This window comes from Hetaerina americana, unplaced genomic scaffold, assembly GCF_022747635.1.
Source record: "Hetaerina americana unplaced genomic scaffold, ioHetAmer1.1.p SCAF_2, whole genome shotgun sequence".
Taxonomy (NCBI): Eukaryota; Metazoa; Arthropoda; class Insecta; order Odonata; family Calopterygidae; genus Hetaerina; species Hetaerina americana.
Genome location: NW_027286763.1, coordinates 57,280,394 through 57,301,202, shown reverse-complemented (window position 1 = coordinate 57,301,202; position 20,809 = coordinate 57,280,394). Strand labels below are relative to the sequence as shown.

General features: G+C 35.9%; 3 protein-coding genes across 3 annotated transcripts in view; 1 reads left to right on the top strand and 2 right to left on the bottom strand.

Moving 5' to 3' along the window:
* Positions 1 to 3,513: 3,513 nt before the first annotated feature.
* Positions 3,514 to 7,638, bottom strand: mRpL9 (mitochondrial ribosomal protein L9). Its single transcript, XM_071585029.1, has 5 exons — positions 7,461 to 7,638; positions 7,087 to 7,243; positions 6,814 to 6,974; positions 6,516 to 6,716; positions 3,514 to 3,816 (listed from the first exon to the last, which is right to left on the bottom strand). The coding sequence occupies exons 1-5, from the start codon at positions 7,563 to 7,565 to the stop codon at positions 3,622 to 3,624; spliced, it is 819 nt and encodes a 272-aa protein (XP_071441130.1). The 5' UTR covers positions 7,566 to 7,638; the 3' UTR covers positions 3,514 to 3,621.
* Positions 7,639 to 7,687: 49 nt separating this feature from the next.
* On the top strand, positions 7,688 to 10,814 carry LOC139687743 (ADP-ribose pyrophosphatase, mitochondrial). The gene is made up of 5 exons (XM_071585012.1): positions 7,688 to 7,784; positions 8,045 to 8,324; positions 8,404 to 8,646; positions 9,168 to 9,390; positions 10,484 to 10,814. The coding sequence occupies exons 2-5, from the start codon at positions 8,135 to 8,137 to the stop codon at positions 10,746 to 10,748; spliced, it is 921 nt and encodes a 306-aa protein (XP_071441113.1). The 5' UTR covers positions 7,688 to 7,784; positions 8,045 to 8,134; the 3' UTR covers positions 10,749 to 10,814.
* Positions 10,815 to 17,720: 6,906 nt separating this feature from the next.
* The window catches only part of Dop2R (dopamine D2-like receptor), a 158,795-nt gene continuing 155,706 nt past the window's right edge, over positions 17,721 to 20,809 (bottom strand). Inside the window, exons 7-8 of the mRNA XM_071585534.1 lie at positions 19,583 to 19,895; positions 17,721 to 19,039 (exon numbers count right to left, since the gene is read on the bottom strand). Of these exons, the coding sequence (XP_071441635.1) occupies positions 18,825 to 19,039; positions 19,583 to 19,895 (528 nt within the window). The 3' untranslated portion in view covers positions 17,721 to 18,824. The remainder of the gene's footprint in view (positions 19,040 to 19,582; positions 19,896 to 20,809) is intronic.

The following is a 20,809-nucleotide window of genomic DNA, read 5'->3' as shown; positions in this document are numbered from 1 at the left end:
TTACTACATGTACCTGTCATTACATGAAGTTAACTGATTTTATTTTTGTTAGTATTTATTTCAAGGCTTTTATAAGATGGAAACTTGTCCAATGAGTGAAAATGTTTGTGGTGCCATGAGATTTTAATCTAGGAACTTATCACTTTATATGACAAAACAAGTCATTACTGATTAATTACTTGCAACAGATAATCTTATGAAATCAGCTATATTTAATTAACTGTAATAAGTTCTATTATTAATAAACATCTTTTACTAAAGTGAATATAGGGGTCACTTAAAAAACGTTTTACTCCAACCCAGATACATCAGAGGGAAAAATGACGGGGGCTCAATATCAATTAAACACTCCTCATGCCTCCCATATCAATCAAGCTAATTTTTCTTTAAATCACATGAAGAGTTGTATGTTTTGCCTTCGATCAAAATAAGATTGAATGTTTATACTAAATATGTAATACATGCGCAATAATATGCAGAAATATTTCTCTAAAAATAAGAATCTTGCATCACAGGCTTCTCTCTACATCTGCATCATAAGAATTGGGAATGAGTCAAAATAGAAAGAGGAAATAGCTATTGCTAAGGCCGCAAGCGATTGCCTCATGTTCACCCAAAGTGTGCGATGCAGATTGTCAAGGCCTAGAATAACTAATTGCCTGAATATAACCAATTAATTGGGGTTAACGTAAGTAATTTTATATTAATCAAAAAAGCGATGAAATGTCTATCATTAGCAAATCTTTTTTCAAACTATTTTACAGGCTAAGGGTGCAACTACCGGTTTGCTGACCTTCAATGACGGAGTCTTCTTCCAGAATGAAAATTTCAAGAGGTGATCCTAAAAAACGAATAGTCCGTAAATTGAAATGTCAGGATTCCAGGTGCACATATTTCACAGTCCATAAATCAAACTTGCAGAGGCATATAATGACCATGCATAGAACTGTCAAGGCTTTCAAAGTGTGCTGTGATAATTATTTTTTTTCTAAAAAGCAATATCATATGCATCTAAAACAGTTTCATGTAAATGGATTCAAGTGTAGACAGTGTGAGAGACATTTTTCACGGAAGAGTATACTTCTACGTCATGAGGATGGTGTCCATGGAAATGCCCCACATGCACACCAATGCCACTTATGCCATTACTCAACTTCCCACAAATCAAACTTGAAGCGACATTGTAACTTAAGACACAGAGAGGCAGCACCAACCAATCTGTGTGCCAATTCCATAAAATCTAAGATTTGGAGGCCTGTGCCGGAAGTTTTTTTGGCATTCACCGAGAATTCTGAAACACCAAAAGAACTCTTGAATGAAGATCAAGTTTCATCAAAAGAGCTAAGCCCATCCACAAATTCTGCAACAGTAAATGAACCTATTTCTACCACCGAAGCTCTAAGAAATGAATCAAAACCTCTTTGCCAAAACTCGGACATCTCAACTACTTCCATCTCAGAATATATGCATAAAAAGTTACGGTGGCATTTGCACAATAAGTGAATACATGTAATGAATGCACACAAAATCGCAATTATATTTCAGTTGCAATGAACAATGAAAGTGTTTATTTAATTTTTTGTGTTGAATGATTATTTCATTCAATTATCAGTGATCATTTGTAATTAGCATCAATAAAAATGTATAGCTTCCATGATGAAGTTTAATTGAACTATTTTGAATTACTTTTATGATTTCCTAATTGTGAGCTATAATAATTAGATTTCACATACCTTCCCAGATTGCAACCTTGTAAGTAAATACATTTTCTACATAAACTTGTCTTTATTTCTGCAACTAATTTTTGTATCAGGTTTACTACAACCTACCCCCATCAAAGAGCATATTTGCTCTCTTCTGTATAATTTGAGGAACCTTTCACCTTATCCATTTCCAAAAACAATTCCTTTCCATTGGTTTATCTGGTTTTTCCCACTGAAATGGCCAACACTTCGGTCCTCAAAAGTTGGTGGATTAGAGAAATATTAAATGTGCTGTGTTTTTAAGTCATACCTGGAGCTTTACTTTATGGGTTTCAAATATGGAAGAGACTCACTAACTTAAAGTGTGAAGCAATGAGTATGATGTTGAAAATAGAGCATTAGTTTTCACCTTTTCTTCAGTCCTTAAACCGTGTGTTAAAGATTGGCCATTAAGTACTTCTCCAAATTCTGATAGATAAATTGTTCCTCAGTGTGGACTTAGCTGAAAATGTAATACCTCTGTGATCGTTTCTGAGACAAAATGAAGCACAGTGATTTAAAGAATTTGGTTTGATGGTCTTTCACTAGATTAGAGAGGGAATGTATGTATATAGATAGGATAAATTTTATAATATAGAGTAATATTTTAATGCTTCGTAGAATAGAATTTTGATTCTGTGCTGCGGCTACACCATAGTTTCCAGATTTATTAATATTTTTAATTCTAAATATTTATTATACTTCTGATGCCACAAGGTGTTTTTCTCGGTCATTTGTGTGCTATTATTCAAAGTTGTAAGGGTGTTTACTGATTAATACATAGGTAATGTAACAGAGAGAAGCGATTCAAGGCACTTATCATTTCCAATTTCAGAAAAATTCAGCTTCAGAAAGATTTAAGTTAAAGTTAAACAACAAAAGCACATAAACTAGAGAATGAAGAATGGTTTACCTATCTTAGAGGTGTTCTGGACCAAAATAGTCAAGGTAGCAGGGACATAAGTAAATAGCTGCATTAGGCCAAGAAGCTTTCTCAAGGGGAGGGAACTGATGACAAAGCCATTAAGTAATCTTACGAATAGGCTCATTAAAACTTTGATAAGGAGAATAGTTTTGTACGGCATTTAAATATGGTGGGGGATAAGAAAGCATTGTTGGGAAATCTTCAAATTTATTGATGTAATTGAGGCAAGGATGCTACCCCTCTGCCACCGGGGCGGGGCGGCATTCAAAGTGAGTAGGGAAGATGAATGCAGAGTATTTTGACTGGCAATGTGATGCTAATGAATGTGATAGAGGGGAGGTGGGATGTTAGGCAAACGAGGAAAGGGTAGGAATAAGATAGGTATGTTGGATGGGATGAAGAGAGGAAGGAAGTATGCAGAAATGAAGTGGGACTTATTGTAGCGCAGTGTAGTCCGATTAGTATAGTTTAGTCAGTTCAGTGCTGTGTAACCAGTTTACTGTAATTCAGTATGGCTGTGTTTTGTTTGGAGAGGCAAGAGAATTGTCACTGCACCATTTGGTAGTGTTGGTGTCCATTCAAAACCTACCTGAACTGGTAGCTTATCAATAATTAATAATACAAATATAATGGCCTAAATTAACTGTGTCTTCAAAATGGGTATTAATGTTCCATTTGCCAATATATGTTTAGGGGAATAACATATTCGATAGGGGTTGTTTCAGTTTAGCAGACTCATTGAACCACTGTAAATATCATGATTTTACCGAATGAATGTTAAAATTCCACTTTTTCTCCATCAAATACCCAATCATCTTCTGGTACCCCAATAAAATTTACACAAAATCATGTACAAAGATAAAAGGAAAATTTATTGAAAATCATAATAAATAATTTCTAAGCCAAGGCACCTGAAATACTATGCACCAATGTTCCTCAAATTCCTCACACTTTTCATGGGTATGCATCTGACACTGGTTTCTTCGGAGGAGGAAGAGGTGGGAGTGACTGGATAATTTCAGCATCTTCTGGGAAAAGGGGCTCAGCAGGTTGACGCCAGTACTGCTGGACATGTGGCAATCTGGAAGCTTGAGTTGTGCCATGGTGATGGATCCGACACCTCACAAAAGCAGTTTCTAAACTATTTATCTGAAACAAAGAACAACATGGCTCATAATACAAAGCTGATGCATAAAATCCTTAAATTTTCTATGAAAAATAGCACTAAGAAAAAAAGTAAAATCATCAGTGAAAAAGTATGCCAAACAAAGAAAAATGGAACACTGCAATACCTTACACTGAGAGCTGCCATTACAAAGTCTAATAAACATACATGGTGATGGGAATTTCATGATCATTGTCTCTTTTGAGACAAATAAGTTTCACTTGCTTTTTGAATAATTTTGGGTCGTGGTATCCCAGGGGTAGAGCGTTGGACTACTGACTGGAGGGTCCAAGTTCGATTCCCAGGTAAGCCTCTCTGGGAACCTGTAGCTCCACCCAAGCTATGCGATTTTTTGGGTACCAGATCTTCCTGGGAAACCATAGCTAGCAAAGGGAAAGGAAATGGCCCCCCTATCCTGATGTGTGAATTTCACATGGGCTTAGTACTGGGTGAACTCTACTATCACCTACCAAACTGACCTTTGAGTTGATTACTGTGTTGATGGTTTTTTTATTGAATAATCACCTCCATTTCAGGGTTATTATGCTTCACCCCTTTATTTTGAATAAAATAGCATAAACCTTGGCTTTATGTATTTTAATACAGCACTTGGTCACCATTCTTTTAAACTAGGATGTTTTATGAAAAATATTTGGACTAAAGGGAAATATTTTATCTATTTTACAATTATTTGGAAATTGGTGAGCTTAAGGGGCAAATCTTCAGTCTCTCTGGCAGCCAGTATATGCTACAGATTTTGAAGCGAAACCTTTAGGAAGAGGTGATTTGCAAATGGGTCAGAACTTAATGGAATTCTGTGAAATGCAGGAATTGAAAAATCATTTAAGAAATGTGAAAATTTTAACTTAATTGAACATTTCTGCCAATTTATTAAAAAGAGGCTTCAAGAGACCTTTCATTTAGCTCCAGAGATAAATACCTGGGCTTTGAGAATGATGATAAAAAAGCATACCTAGATACAATGTTCCCTAGTTACATTTTTACATGATAGGCAAGATATAAATAGCTGTGAAATTAGCACAATATATCATTATAAAAATTCATGAAAATATACACAGTTTTTCTAAAAAGATGCTTAAAAAATGCCTTACATGCCGGTTTATTCCATTTGCTGGCAAATATGATAATTTCAACATTTTCTAGTTATGCTACATAGCACTTGCAAAGGTATTTGCTTGTCAAATTCAGAAATGCTAAATTTTGTAAATATTACTTGAGCCAATGGCAGTTTCTTTAACTGAGGTATTATTTATTGTGCATTTTCAAATAGGAACCCTGACCTCGAGCAGCTGGGATCACCTTCCACTTACACTTAAATAACATACAACCAGCAAGTGAGTCCATGGGATGATAGTATTATCTAGGGAATCGAAGGCTGGTAAAATAATGAACTGGTTAAACATCTAAATAATTTGAGACACAGAAAAGAAAAAAAATCACCAAAATAGAGTAAATACCATTGAGAAAATACCCTGGAATAAATGAATAGCTGGCTGATTGGGTAGTGATTTCATCAATGCTATCATTTTGATACAATTAATTCTATTAAAATATATCTGATAATTCGAAAATCTTTTAATATAATTAACGATTTCAGGCATAACTTTGAGGATTTGTTCCATGATGAGTAATGTCAAAATAAACCTTTGCAAATCCACAAGAAAAATAAACTTTAATGCAACCCAGGTTTCACTGCGGGCTCGATGATGCTTCACCTGGAACCTAGGTTGCATTAAATTTTATTTTTCACATGGATTTCAAAAGTTTTATCTTGAAATTACTCAAAATTATTTTAAAAAATGAAAATAAAAAATTTTAATTTAAAAATAAGGCACATTTGAATACTTAAGTTTTTAAATGAGCTGTGTTAGCCCTGATGGCAAAGTCCCACTGCTGCATTGAAACTATGGATTATTTCAAACTAGATCCAAGGGTCTCAGAAAGGATACACTTTACTTTTACACCAGTCGGCATTCTCAGTTGTAAAAGGGGGATAGAAGATAGATAGAGGGAGTACCTTTCATATCGATTTCCCTATGCCTTGCTATTTTGAAAATTACAGAAACAATATTAAAAAAACATGCAAAGGTACAAATAAAAGGTACTGCGTGGAGTAACAGGGACTACAAAATGCAATGGGTGGGTCAAAGGAATGTTATATAAGCTAGCGGTAGTCCACTGTCCAACTAATCTTCCTAAATCTACAATCACCATCAAGATTAGAACTCATATGAATATACCCTCAAAGTTTAAAGTCATCCATACAATTAATCAACCCTCTTCAAGCCCTCACATCCACTCTACTTCCCCCTTTACTTCACCTACATCCTTCCCACTTGTACCTGGAGAATAGCACTTCTCTCCAACCGATAAAGGCAGCAAGACCACCAAAACATAAAAAAAACTAGCTTATTTTGTGTGCACCTATGTTTACACCAGTACCCATTTAATCAGGTTATGAACACATGAATGATTTACGCTGTGCACAAAAAATAAAGTAGACACCCTTTTTTCTGGGGCTCATATTTTTTTATGAACATTCCCTTGTCAACAAAATTATGTAAAAATAGTTTCAGATAATTAATTAATCAATTTTCTTAATTTAAAACATGCTGAGGCAATCGACAATTAAATAAAAATGGAGAAGAAGACATGGTCTTACCGTTACTTTCACAAGAAACTCCTTATTTTGCAAGCTTAAATCAGGACCCTTGATAGGGTAACGCGGCATCGTAATAGCTTGTTCAGGTACAGAAAGGCCGGCTTTACGGAATGACATGCTTATATGCCATGGCTCCAGGGTCCATGGCATTTCTTTATTCATGACAACTGAAAGTATTAATCTTGAAAGAAATTTAACAGTCTGAAAATGAAAATAGGTGACATTCAAGAATATGAAAGGCCACGTATGGTAGTTATAGACTAATAAATGATGATACAACGTCGCCCACATAACTTACTCTCTCGGCATATGGTGAACTGTGTTTACTTTCAGGCTGAGCGTCTAATGTATATTTTTCTATATTCTCTGGAGTAGGATAAACTCCAAGGCCAGGCAGCAGTAAATTATTATAGCTAAATGTTGGCTTGACAGAAACGACTTCCCCTCGATTCCCCAAACCTGTATTGAAGTAGTGTAAATATAAATACATATGTATGAATTATTGAGGGATAAATTGCTCAGTCATTGGTTGTAAGGTATATGCATTAAAGAAACACCATTAAATACATACCTTCCACATAAGTGGTTAAAAGAATGTCAACTTTTTCATGCTTTCGAAGGGTCGTATCTTCCACTAATTCGTAAACAAAATGTCTACCTCTTAATCTAGGTGGTGTGCCTTCTTTATGTAGTCCTACAGGCCATTTCCTCTTCAAGATGAACGTGGTCTAAATCGAATTCAAAACGAAAAGCCATCGACACAATATCATTACTTGAAATAAAAATGATCAACAATTTACTACTATTACTTATGCTACAATTTTTTCAAAAATAGATACATATTAAATATATACTGTTTCAATTAATGAGATACATAATAATAATTTTTAGTTCTTCCCTAGGGAAACCGCTAGGAATTATTAGGAAAAAAATGGATGACATTACCCTTATCTGTTGTCCACACGTCCAACAGGGCAATGTTTTAGTAGCGTGAGAAGGAATTGCACCCCAAGCGTATTTTACCAATGGATTAAAAACACGAATAAACATTGCAAGGTATATCAAAATTCCTCAACTGTGAACTCAATCCAAGGCAACTCATGGAACATAAAAAACTACCGAAAAACAGATGATCACGCAGCGAGATATGAAAGAAGACGAACGATATTTCTAGAGGTAAACAGTAAATACTAGGGATAAATGGAATGAATTCATCCGTCATGACGCTATAGATACAAGGAGTGTGGTTACATTTTCACCTTCTACTAGGTAAATAAAAAAATGATATCCAAATATACACACGCATAAATTAGTGTATATATACATATATTAGTGTATATATATACATACAGGGAAATGAACTGGCCCCCCTACACTGATGTGTGAATTTCACGCGCCGTCGGCTCAATACTGGGGGAAATCTACCATCACCTACCAAACCCACCTTCGGGTTGATTACTGTTTTTATGGCGTTTTATATGCCTTGAGAAAGCTGATCATTGAAAATTAAATAATGGTTTACCTTTCAGGGCATAAACTAACTTAACTGAACTTGGCCCACGGAGATCTAGCCCACGACTAACTACAGCTATACGCAAAATTAACTGTTACAAAATTATATGAATTCAAAAATTGGCAGTAATTTTATGAAGAAGATGCAAACCCATGTGAAGTGTCGGGGGAAATTTTATCCACGGACTAATGAATCCATACGTAGGACACAAGTTCCAGACGACAAAGTTCCATGGCATGTAGAATGGGCAGAATACAGTCCTGTAATGTACACAGCACCTCATCTTTTGAGAACGAGTAGGTAGTAGCTTGGTCATTGACCGAGTGGTCGTAGTACTTCGTTATTGCATGATAAGACTTTTACCTGTTACCCTAGGTGGAGAACTTCCAGATTGGGCGGATCCAGAAGATTTTGGTAGTGTACATCCAAAGTGGAATGCTGTTGATGTTAATATCAATAGAAAAAGTCATATGGGAGTATATGAGGTGCATTTCAATAAACCTCGGAATCCTCAAGGGCGAACTGGCCTTCAGGGTAGAGGATGCTTGGGGAGATGGGGCCCAAACCATGCTGCTGACCCCATTGTGACTCGTTGGAAAACGGCGAAGGGAGAAAACGGTAAATAGTTTCTAAGGTACTGATTTATAAATTTAAACGGAGAAAATTACTGGTTAGCCTGTAGAAAAATAAGTAAGGGACGCAGGGTACCAAATTTAAGATATTCTAGACAACTGCTCAAATATTGGAGATACATGCAATGAAACGTAATCATCGTACCCACGGTTTCCGAGTCGTGATTAATACTATTAAATTTTAATTACGATCTATTTTTGTCGGTGTTGCCATTTGGCAAGGTCCTTGCCCAGGTCCAGGCTTTTTCTAAAAAAAATGATATGGAAAATTACAAAGTGATTGGCATATTCTACAAAGTAAATGTTCCATAAAATTACTCTTCTATCTATTCTTTATATCAGTAAACAGATAACTATATTTTGGTAATCTTCATTCACAACTCTGCATAGCTTTGAGTGCTAATGACACAGCATTGTTTGGTCAAAGAGTGTATGAGACTTGAATTAATTGATATGATATTTGTTCATCACCATCACTTTTTAACGTGAGTTGTCCTTCTGTTCAAGGGGCTTCAAAAATATTGACTCATCTCAAAACATCAATGCCAATTCTTCAGTTTGTGGCTATCAAAAGGAAAGACTGTGGAGAATGGGCTATACCTGGTGGGATGGTTGATCCTGGAGAGGATTCAACATCTACTCTGTTGCGTGAATTTTTAGAAGAAGCACTTAATATTGAGGAGACATCTGCCGTTGAGGAGAGGCGATCCATTGTTAACCAAGTTTCAAGGTTTGTTAGAGAATTTGTGATGGAAACATTGAATCAGTCTCTGTGACTTAATTTCTGTCTTCTGATGTTTCTTTTGAAAACAGTCAATGTGAATCATTAACTTCATTCTTCACTTCTGGTGATTCCATACATATCTCTACCTTTTTCATGTTCTAGATGAGGAGTATAAATTTGACTGTGTTCAGATTCATTGCATTTAGATGTAAACTACATGTCTTATAATGCTTAATATTTAGATAATAGAAAACCCCAAAAAATTAAAATAATGTCATATATTATGTTTATTACTTTTGTGCATCGAGCAAAGAAGTGTTTGGGTGGAGAAACGTTAATTGGGAGAGATGCAAAGGAGGCAGGAAAGTTGGATGCCGAGCATTTTGATTGGAAATGGGATGTTGAAGGCTATTATATAGTGGAGGGTGTTTAGTAAGTGGGGAAGGGCTAGTGAAAGAATAGGCCTGTAGGGAAGGAAAGAAGGGAGGAAGAATGTGGTATTGAAAAGGGTATATTTTAGCATTGGGTGTGAGGTTTTGTTTTGTTAGGAGATGCTAAGAAAGGTTTTGGAATTCAGTCTGAGTCCATCCAAAACCTACGTTAAATGGCATACTATCAAATAATAACTGTTGCAAAGATTAAAGGTTTGAGGATGGAAGTTGCTAAAATTAGTATAATGCCCAAACGATGGAGGACTGTTGTTCCCTCCTCTGATTTAGGCTGCATCCAGACTCATCAATTAGGTTGTAAAATATTTTGAAATATAAAGGTGGAATACAATGAATTATATTCATATAAGTGATCATCGTAAACTGAAACATAAAGAACACTGTTTTGAGATTGTCAGAAGCAAAAATGAGGGGCAAATGAGGGAAGGAAAACCTGCCACTGGACATTAATAATAATGTTTGAGTAAGCTGTGTTTTTCATTATCGATTATCCACTGAGCTTAAAACGTAATGTCACCAACTTCATTCTTAATTATGAAGTTGATATTTTATTATTAGATATGCATGATTTGGATATGAAATACTGACAAGTTCAATGTATATTGATGTAGCACTAAAGATCTTTTGTTAATATATGTTATCTCTTTCAGATTTTTCCGAGACATAGCTATTCGGCAGTTGATACATAGTGGCTACGTTGATGACCCAAGAAATACAGATAATGCATGGATGGAAACTATAGCATTTAATTTCCATCAGCCTTCAGAAAATGCAGACAATTGCTTACCATCACTTAAAGCAGGGAGTGATGCTGCTGAAGCCGTATGGGTAGACATCTGCCACACTAATTCGCTGTATGCCAGTCATTCTGATTTTCTTGAAGCAGTGGCAATATTGAGAGGAGCACATTGGTAGTATTTTTATGTCCATCTGAGATTTTCAATAAAGATTTATGCTCAACTAAATTTCTTATTACTCCACCTATTCTTCAGAGAGGACATCTTGTCTTTCACTTGCAGGAATCTTCTAATCACATTATAAATAGTTATTCACTGGTAAAAAATGTGCCATAAATAAGTATTAAACATATAATTGGTCTCTCCATCCTGGACAATATTCTATACCATCTGCCAATGTAGCAAGATGATTGTTATTTCAGATGCCATGAAATATTCCCAGACTGCATAATAATAGTAATTTTTACTAAACTGTAAAATGTTTGCTATATTAGGACTTATTATATGCTACTAAAGATTTAGAGATAAACATTAATAGAAGTATGAAGAAATATATCACCCATGTGAAAATGGTTAATAAATGAATAGGGAAAGAGAAATTCCTTAGATTTTTAAAATTTCTTCAAGTTAACAACTGAAATACCTGATCCACATCATTTGATATTTCATTGCAAATTTTGTTTCCCATTTTTCTTTTAAGAATCTGGCATGTATGAAGGTAAACTCGTGATTATCCATGCTAATGGATACATGATCAAGCATAGATAACCGGAATGTATAGAAAATATTAATTAATTAGGTCATCTACCAGTTGTGGAAGGTTTTGGGTGGACACAAATGGCAAATAATATATTTTGTCTCTCCTAGAAAAACACGGCCCAACATCCTACGATACAACAGGCCCCTGTTCAACTCTGTGTATTTCCTTCCTCCCTTCATCTCGTCCTACATCCCAATCCTATTTCTACCCTTTCCTCATTTGCCTAGCATTTTCCCCTCAACCATAATCTTCAACATCCCACTGCCAATCAATATACTTTTCATCCATTGTTCCTGCCTCCTTAAGATTTATTTCAACAATCTCCTCTCCCACCATACCTAGCACTACATTTGTTTTCCTTTCTGTCCATTTCACCTTTTCCATCCTTCACGCCCACGTTTCATAAGCCTCCAATCTATGTGTACCATCTTGCTTCAATGACCACATTTCCGCGCCGTACATAGCTATGATCCATATCAAAGTTTTCACAAGTCTTTTCTTAAGAGCCTCACTCAGTTTCCCTGGCATCAGTTCCCTTCTTTTGAAAGCCTCTTTGCCTAATGCAATTCTCCTTACATCCCTACTACTTGGACAAATTTGGTCCAAAACACTTCTGAGATACATAAATTGTTTCACCTGCTGTAGTTTTTGCCCTCCTATTTTATTGTTAACCTTAGCCTTTTTCTTTCTGGAAAACTGCATGACATTTGTTTTATTTAAATCAATTCTCATCCAATATCTATCGCTCTAACTTAATAATTCACTCAGCACAACTTGAAACCCTTTGGCTGACCCATAAACTAGAGTGTGGTCATTAGCAAACATAACTGATTTAATGAATTCACCATGGACTTACATTGCTATCTGCAGTTCATCCCATACCTCTTTAACCATTACTTCCACATAGTATACGTTGAACAGCACCAGTGAAAATGGGCAACCCTGCCTTACACCTCTTCCTAGCAACGCTCATCCGGACTGTTCATCCCCCACTCACACCTGAGCAGCCTGAGACATGTACAGGCTGGGGATTAGCCTCCTGTTCCTCCTATTTATTCCTATGATCTGTAATATAATCTTTAGTTTTTCCCAATTCACTCTATCAAAAACCTTTTCAACATGTACAAAACAAGCAAAAGCATCCTGATTGTATTCTATATTCCTCTTGATTAGTGATCTTATTACTGCAATGGCAACGTGCATGCCTCTCCCCTTCCTAAATCCAAACTGATCATTACCTGAGTAATCATTTTCCCTGCTCTCCATCATTTTGTTGATGATCATGCGAACCACTAGCTGTGTGTGAAATCAAACTTTTTGTTCTGTAGTCTAATCATGATGTAGCATTTACCTTTTTCAAAATAGGAACTAGCACTGATCTTACTAAGTCTTCTGGCCAGATTCCTTCCTTTAGAGATTTTATTATTCAGTTGATATAGACTCTTCCTCCGACCATTTCCTAAACCTTTTAGTAGTTCCTCAGGAATGTTGTCTACCCGCATGGCCTTATTTTATTTCATCTCTCTTAATTCCCTTACTATCTCATGGTCAAGTATGCGTGGACCTAGGCTATCTTCACCTACATCATTTCTCTTTCTACTCTGTCTAAGCTTGTTGGCCTAAGCTCTTTATCATACAGCTCTTCTATATATTCCTTCCACCTCTCTTGTATCTTTTCTGTTTCAACTATTATCTTACCTGACTTTTGATCACACTTTTCCTAAACCTGTGCCAAACCATTATATAATCTAACTGATATCCTTATGAGTTACCTGGCATTTTCCATGTATACCTACCCCTTTTGTGGTGTCTAAAACAACTGTTGGTGATGACTAACTGCTGACTCCTGTAGAATTCTATTGCTTTCTCCCTGCCGTCATTCCTTGTACCCAAACAATAATGCCCCACCTCATCACCATCTCTACCTTCGCTTACCACCACATTCCAATCAGTATCAAATGTTTCCCAGCATGAACAAATGAGATCATGTACTTTAACTGGTCATGTACTCTATAGACTTCTTCCAACTTATGATTGCTTGATGGCATGTATACTGGAACAATGACCAATTTCGTCAGTTCTACTTTTACAGCAGCTAGTAATATTCTATCCGTTGCATGCTCTATGTTGACTTTGCTTCTTGTTAACTTTTTATCCAATATTATAGCTACCCCTTGCTGGGCCTCGTTCCCTCATCTGTATATTACTCTGTAATAATCTTTCCAGTCATCCTTGCCATCCTTCCATCTCATCTTGTATAGAGCTAAAATATCTATATTTCCTCTTTTCATCTCTTGTTTTATATTCTCAAACGTACCTGTCCTCAATATTGCCCAAACAGCCCATGTTCGTATTCGTACTACTTTGGTCTTCTTCTGTGTCTTATGTGCTGCTGTTGTTGGTTGTGCTTTTCTAGATTTTTTTGAGATGACGAATTTGGATAAATTAGCAGAAAATATAGTGTTGACATAAAAAAATTATTAAGAGACTCTCCTTTTTCATTCCTAATGATTAACTCACATTTTTTAGCAGTGGAAAGTATGATTATTTCCATTTTCCAGCCATTTTTATATTGGTGGAATTATGTTTTTAGGATTGCTACTCTCATGAAGTGAATTGCAGAATGTATTTTCTCCGAGAGCTAAATGAATCAAGTAGCCAGGAAAAAATAAGTGACTTTTGCAGGACGAATATTGATGAAGGATCACTGGTACAGGTTCAGTGATAATATGATACTAATGAAAATAATGCAGTGCCGATGGTTAATGACCTATATATTTCTTCACTTGAAAGGGGAACATGAAATTCCCAGGGATAATGAATGCTTGGTATACAGTAATGGGAAAGTATGGATTGTTCAAAAATGTTTCAAATAAACCATTAAATGATATTGACAACTTTTTACTTTGTGAAATAAAAAACCTTTTAGAAAGCCAAGGTATTTCAAACTTGTATTATTAGAAAAAGTATATAGAAATTTCAAAGCATTTAATTTTCTTCATGATGATAATTTTATTAAAATTTTGAGGTGGTGGGAAGAGAATGCATGGATAATTCACACATGGATAATCGACGGTTTGCTCTGTTAGGAAAAATGAGATCACGTAATTTCCGAGTATAATGAAAAATACTGTAGGTAAATATTTCTTCATCCTGATGCACCATCATATGATTTTCATGCTCTGAGAAAAATTTGTACCGTTGTGTATGGTATTTGGCAAAAGAAACTTACTAAGTTTGCTCATCTCAACAAAATTTATTTTAAAATACACATTTTTTGGACAACATTGTTACGGCTATGTTTGTTTAACATATTCATAAAATTTGTGGGTTTGAGCTCACTACAGAGACAAAAATTGGCCATTGTATTTCAAGTTTACATAACACCTATAAGCTCACCTAAACAGCTGTAATCATGACATTTCAATGACCATTTGAAACATTTATGAAAAGATGTGTCTTAGCCCACTTGACCTTATTATGGGATTGGTATTGGCCTCTTATGTATATCTACTTGGACAAATGCCCTATAAAAATACACAGGTCACATCAATAACACAGTTATTTCTAATGGTCCATATACTTTCAACTCATCATTTAGTAATGAAATTTCCTAGGTGAAAGTATTTCTGCTAATAATTTGTGACTTGGAAATTTTCAATGGAACATATATAAATAAAAATATGAGTATAGTAGATTCTTTAATAAACTTTTAAATATTTTGACAGCGGTATCCATCAAAATTAGTTTTCCATGTTTGGCAGGTCATACTTTGTTCAGAAGATATCTACATACTTAAAAACAACCCTTCACTTTTATAATATACAGTTTGAAGAAGACGAGCAGTTTTCATTCAATTTTTATCAACATTTTATAAAGCCAACTATTCCTCCTAAACCATCAGGCATTTTTTTACTGAGTTAACTATGCTGTAAAAAAGGTACCACTTAATTACATTTTTCTAATTTAGATAGTGTAGCCAAAAAAGTAGAATTATATACTTCACAGATTTAGTAGAAGCCAAATATTCTTTGGTTCAGTTTGTTGTCTTTGTTTTTATGGTTGATCATTCAGAATGGATGCCCAGGAGATGAAAGGTTCATTAAAACTGCATGATATGGGATAAATATCCATTTTATCATTTACATACTCAAAGGATTAATGGACCTATGGGTGCAAAGATATCAAGGACTAAATTTTTTAGCGAAACCTTGAAAAATATGAGTAATTTCAATTAGCTCAGGTAGATTTTTAACTCTACCGCTATGTACATTCACAGCGTTAATTAACTTTCTTTGAGAGGACGAATATAAGATGGCTGGTAACCCATGCTCTCCACAAGTCGTTTTGAGGTGGACATAAAAATAATTGAAGATAATAATGTGCAGATTATTGGGATCATGGTTGCAATGAATTTATTGGTAATTTACATGTGAACAATTAATTGCCATAGGTGTCCCAAAGTTTCAGCTTTGGAGTCCATATTCTAACAATGATCTCAATTTATTCAAAGCTTCAAAAAATTGAGCAGAAGTTTTGTGTTGGTATGGACATCTTAATATTTCACTGTGGGCCAATGAAATATTAACTCTTAAATACACAGAAGCTATCACATAAATTACATATCAAAGTATTCTATTTTGTGGATGGTTGTTTACTTTCCTTTTTTTTTTAATTATCAATCAGCTTAGAAGAACAGATGTATGTGACCCTACACAATTTTGCTTCTGGTAACTGCAATTTTAAGTGAGAAAAAGTACTTGTGTCAATAAGCAGCAATCACAAGTTTTTATCACCAATTTCATTTCTTAAAATTGCAGAAATTATTTTTGAAAAGTAGTTTAAAATGGTTATTGCTGCAAATAAATGCCTGTGAAAGTGTGCATTGGGAAACTAAAGTTTTTTAGTACTGTTTATATTCATGTCCATCCCCATTAATCCTTATTTAAGTCCACTTTTTATCCATCTTTCGCTGTCATGGCTATGTCAAGTGTGAGGACACCAGGCAGGCAGGCCCTCAGTTCCTTATCCAATAGCCACCCCAGAGCCCAGGGGGGCTCATCTCCAGAGCCCTGGGGAAAAAAGGCACTGGATCAGGACATTGTGAGGAGAGTCCCATTGACGTATGCCTCCTGCTAACCTCACATCAACCACCCACATTTGCTTTGGTAAATTAGACAAAAATATGAACATTTTTCAGCTCCTGTAGGCATGAAATCTAGTCAATCATCCTCTTATTTTAAAAAAGAATCCCCTAACTAATGCATAGAAGTTAAGAATAAGAATGCTTTTAAAATATGATATCCATTTTTTTTGGGGTAAGGGGCCTCTAATGATATGTTTTGTTTTACAGTATTTGGAAATAGGGTGCTTGTTGGAATTATTGGTGAACATATAGGATTACAAGAGTATTGAAGTTTACATCTGAACCTTGTGATCCCTTCCAATATCTTTTGACTGTGTAGCACACATTTTATCTGTGTTTGTGCCAGAATATGGGAAAGGGTAAAGTATGTATTCCCTTGTAAATAGCATTCCAAGCAAAAAGATCCAAAAAAAATGCTGCTAGAATGTAATGGAAATTAGCAAAATTACATTGATGCATGTAAATCTATTCTTCTTAGGGAGTGAATTCAATATTAGAGAAAAATTGCTGTGAAAATTTTATGATTCTGGAATCATCTACAAAGGAAGAAAATTTTGTGAGGTTTGTTAAAAAAAATGTGAACAGTTATTGTAAATACCAGTTTAGCATAGTAGTGATAAAATTAGTTTACTTCAGAAGGTAACTGAGAGAAGTTAGAAAAGAAGGACACATCAACCACCCACTACTGATGGTTTTCTTAAACCACTAACATGGGTCAGGCCAGCCAGTTTGAGACTTAATGTGCCAAATTGTAGGCCAGCCAACAGTAGATATTTAGGCCGTAGACCCCAGATATCTGGGAAAAGAGTAGTGTTTAAGAAAGAACAATTCACAATGAGAGAAGAAAGACAATTCAACAGAAGAAAGTGGGCTACATTGTTAGAGATAGCATCTACCATGGAAGTGTGTAGGGGTGGGACTTCATCAAGGATCAATTGTATCATTTTACTTTATCAGTTAATCTCTGCATGTGTTTGAATGAATGGAGTCATGTTATATCATGAAATAGAGCAAGATACATAATATATGAAGAACTGGATTGAATTATGTTGTGATGACACAAATGTTGGCAGAAATCAATCTGCACTTTCCATTAAAAAAATTATTGTCTATAAATGCCTAAAAGAAAATACTTAGTCTCCCATGCACACGCTGAATTAAAACAAATGGTAATCTGTAGAAGTCAAGCTCATGTAGGTGATTTCCTTTGGTCATACAATGGATTTTCATTCAGGGCGATTTGTGGCGATACAAGTATTGAAGCTGATAAGAGATTATATCCACAGACACTTGTTGATAACTCTGCTTATCTTGTATGCTCTTGATGGAAAGAGAGTAAGATGATTACATCCTTCTCTGGTAAAATTTGACTAGGGAAGTACTCAAAACCTTGGTGATTTTACAACTTTTGAAATTAAAAAAAAATCCAAATGCTATGGTGTCTCCACCACAAGCATCACTCACAGAAACACATGTTCACACGCAAACACACAAAGAGGTGGACACGTTGACAACACTCAGGGAATACTTGTGGTGCTCTCATACACCATTGAATCACTTATAGCAGACAATTCACTCATTATTAAAGTCACGTGCGTACACAAGAGGACTTTCTTTATATCACAACCACACTATTTTATTCTTAATTTATATTGCCGTTGTTGCACCGATGGGCTTTATCCTAATCCTTTCAAAAATTTTTTCAGTTACACTGTGGCTGCCCATTTTGAGTTACCAGTTGGACAGGCAGATAAGATGTTGATTTTGTGTTTGTTCTTTTATCTTTTAAAGCATCTGTCTTTTGAAAATCTACACAACACATTCATCATTGTAGCTGTGCCAAAGTCCCTGTTCACCGTATAAAGTTATCATATATTTTAGGGTTATAAACAGCATTGAAAACTATACATATTTACTGTTATGGTTTTGATCAGCGGTGACTGATCCCTTTTTTTAGCTACTTACATAATTTACAAAGGATTTCTTCCAATTTCCCCAGTCATTACTCCCAAGTCCAGATACTTGTATATTTACAGCTTAATCCCAGTTATTACTCACTTCTCCATTCTTGAAGCAATGAGTTTTCAAATTCTAGGTCAAATAGTGTACTTAGTGGAAATGAATACCAAATTAGGAAAATTAGATGAAAACAATATTTTGAGGACTGCTCCAAGCCAAAAGTTTCATGTTTTCCGGAAGATGGGACGGTGGCATGGGATGTTCTTTGGAGGTTGAAACTGGAGTCTGACGTCTTCAAGGAAGAAACCCTAGTCAGTGCTTTTTCTCAATCTCAAGTGAGACACAAGAGGAATGAACCCTGTGTTAGGAGTGAAGAGGAGGCACATTGCCTACGTTCCCACAGACATGAGTTTCTTAAATGCTTTCCTAAATTCAGGGTTGAATATGGTGTAGATCACGGGGTTGACAAAGCTGTTCATATATCCCAGCCATGTTGTTAGAATGAATGCAGTTACGCCAGGCTGGCAGTCTGAGCCAATCTTGGTGCAGATTGCATCCATTATGTTGCACGTGAAGAATGGAACCCAGCAGAACAGGAAAACACCTTATGGATGAAGTACAAGGGAAGCAGTCAATTAAATGTGACCATTAAACGTGATTCAGATATGGCTAGGTAAGAGGAGGAAATTTTACAATGATACAAAGATAATTTGAAGTAATCAAAGATATCTAAGTGGCTGCGCTAAAGCAGAGGATACTCAATTGCTCAGACACATGTATTTGGCATTCAACAAAATCAATATATATCTAAAAATACACAAATATTTTCTTTACTGAGGTAAAAATTAGGTTATTCTATTTCGATTTAATTTTAGATCACCCCCCAGGCTTGATTTTAAGCACATAATAAGATGGCTAAGCAAATTTTAGTTGAGATGTGCAAAAGTATTGATTTCATATACCAAAATTTAATATGCGTGGTGTTATTAACTTGGCTAAAACGCATGAAAACTTTTCATAGAAGCTAGGAAAAGTTTGGCTTGATTCCCAAGCTTTGCCTGCGAAATATGAGTATATATATCCCTAAGGGGTCGGGCATCCAAAGCGTCACCCTTCGGCATTCAACCCTGTATGTCTGTCTCCTTACCGAGCACGATGGCGAGCGTCTTAGTGGCCTTCCTTTCCTTCTTGGCGGACGACTTCTCCCTCTTTTTCCGACTAGCCTTGTGAACTTTGTAGATGGTGAACCGACTGCCGCTCTTACGCTCCTTCTTAGAGGCCACGGCCGCCGATAGACCGACGCCGGCGGCGGAGGCGGCCGCCGCTGCCGCACCCATTCCCTGCGACGGGAGGACGCCTCCCGCCAGGGCCCCCGCCAGGCCCTTCTTGGCCCCTTTGGCGCCGTCCGGCTCCCGCACCGCTTGCGCCTTTGCCTCCAAGATGACCCCGTTCTTCTTTGCCTGAGGAAGCGAGGAGGGGGAGATTAGGCAGCACAACGGTCACCGCCTTGGTTTCCTAATGAACTAATCTTTTGCAATTTCAAATCTCATTAAATACAATCGAAGTATTACCTCTGAAGAGAAATGTGATCAGATATTTTTGTATGCACATTTAAGTATATTTATAAAGGATTTTACTTAGATGTGAAATGCGCCCTTTAGATAGAAAGACAAACTGTCAAAGTGACGGAATCGTACAATGAAATTAGTGATAAACCGTCTTTTTCATAATAAACAATTCCTATTTTAGATTATCTTTAACATAAAGTTATGTAAATTCTAAGAAACTGTGGGATATGCAACATTAACTTTTAACGGAGTCAGTTGCTTATGCATTAACATGGAACAATATCTTAGTGTAAAAATCATTCGCCTTGGAACCTGGATCCCTCTAAATCGAGGGATCCGAGTTCCAATCCAGGGCAAGATTTTTAGGCCTTGGAATTCTTGCAAGTTAAATTTATGACGCCGATTCATTTCCTCTCAAAAGGAAAGATTTGCGTAGTATGTATAGCTCTTCTGACTACTATATTTCATTTCCATTTGAAAAAATGATCCTTGGATTCAAAATTATTAATAAAATAGGGAAGACGGTTTAGGATATTAGGAATACAGAAGAATAAACCCGAACGAGAAAAAAAGAGGATCAGTAGGCTGTAGATAAAATCATGAGTGAAGGAAGGGATCTGGGTACCATAGAGGAAAAATGGGAACATATCAAAAAAGGGATTTCGGAAGCGGAGAGCGAAACTGCATGTATTTGAAAAGGAAAAGAGGGAAATGGAAGAATGTAAACACAGAGTTTATTAGAAGGAAGCATGCAAAGTAGAGTAACAAACTTAGACGGAAAACAAAATGAGCGAAAGGAGCATGGT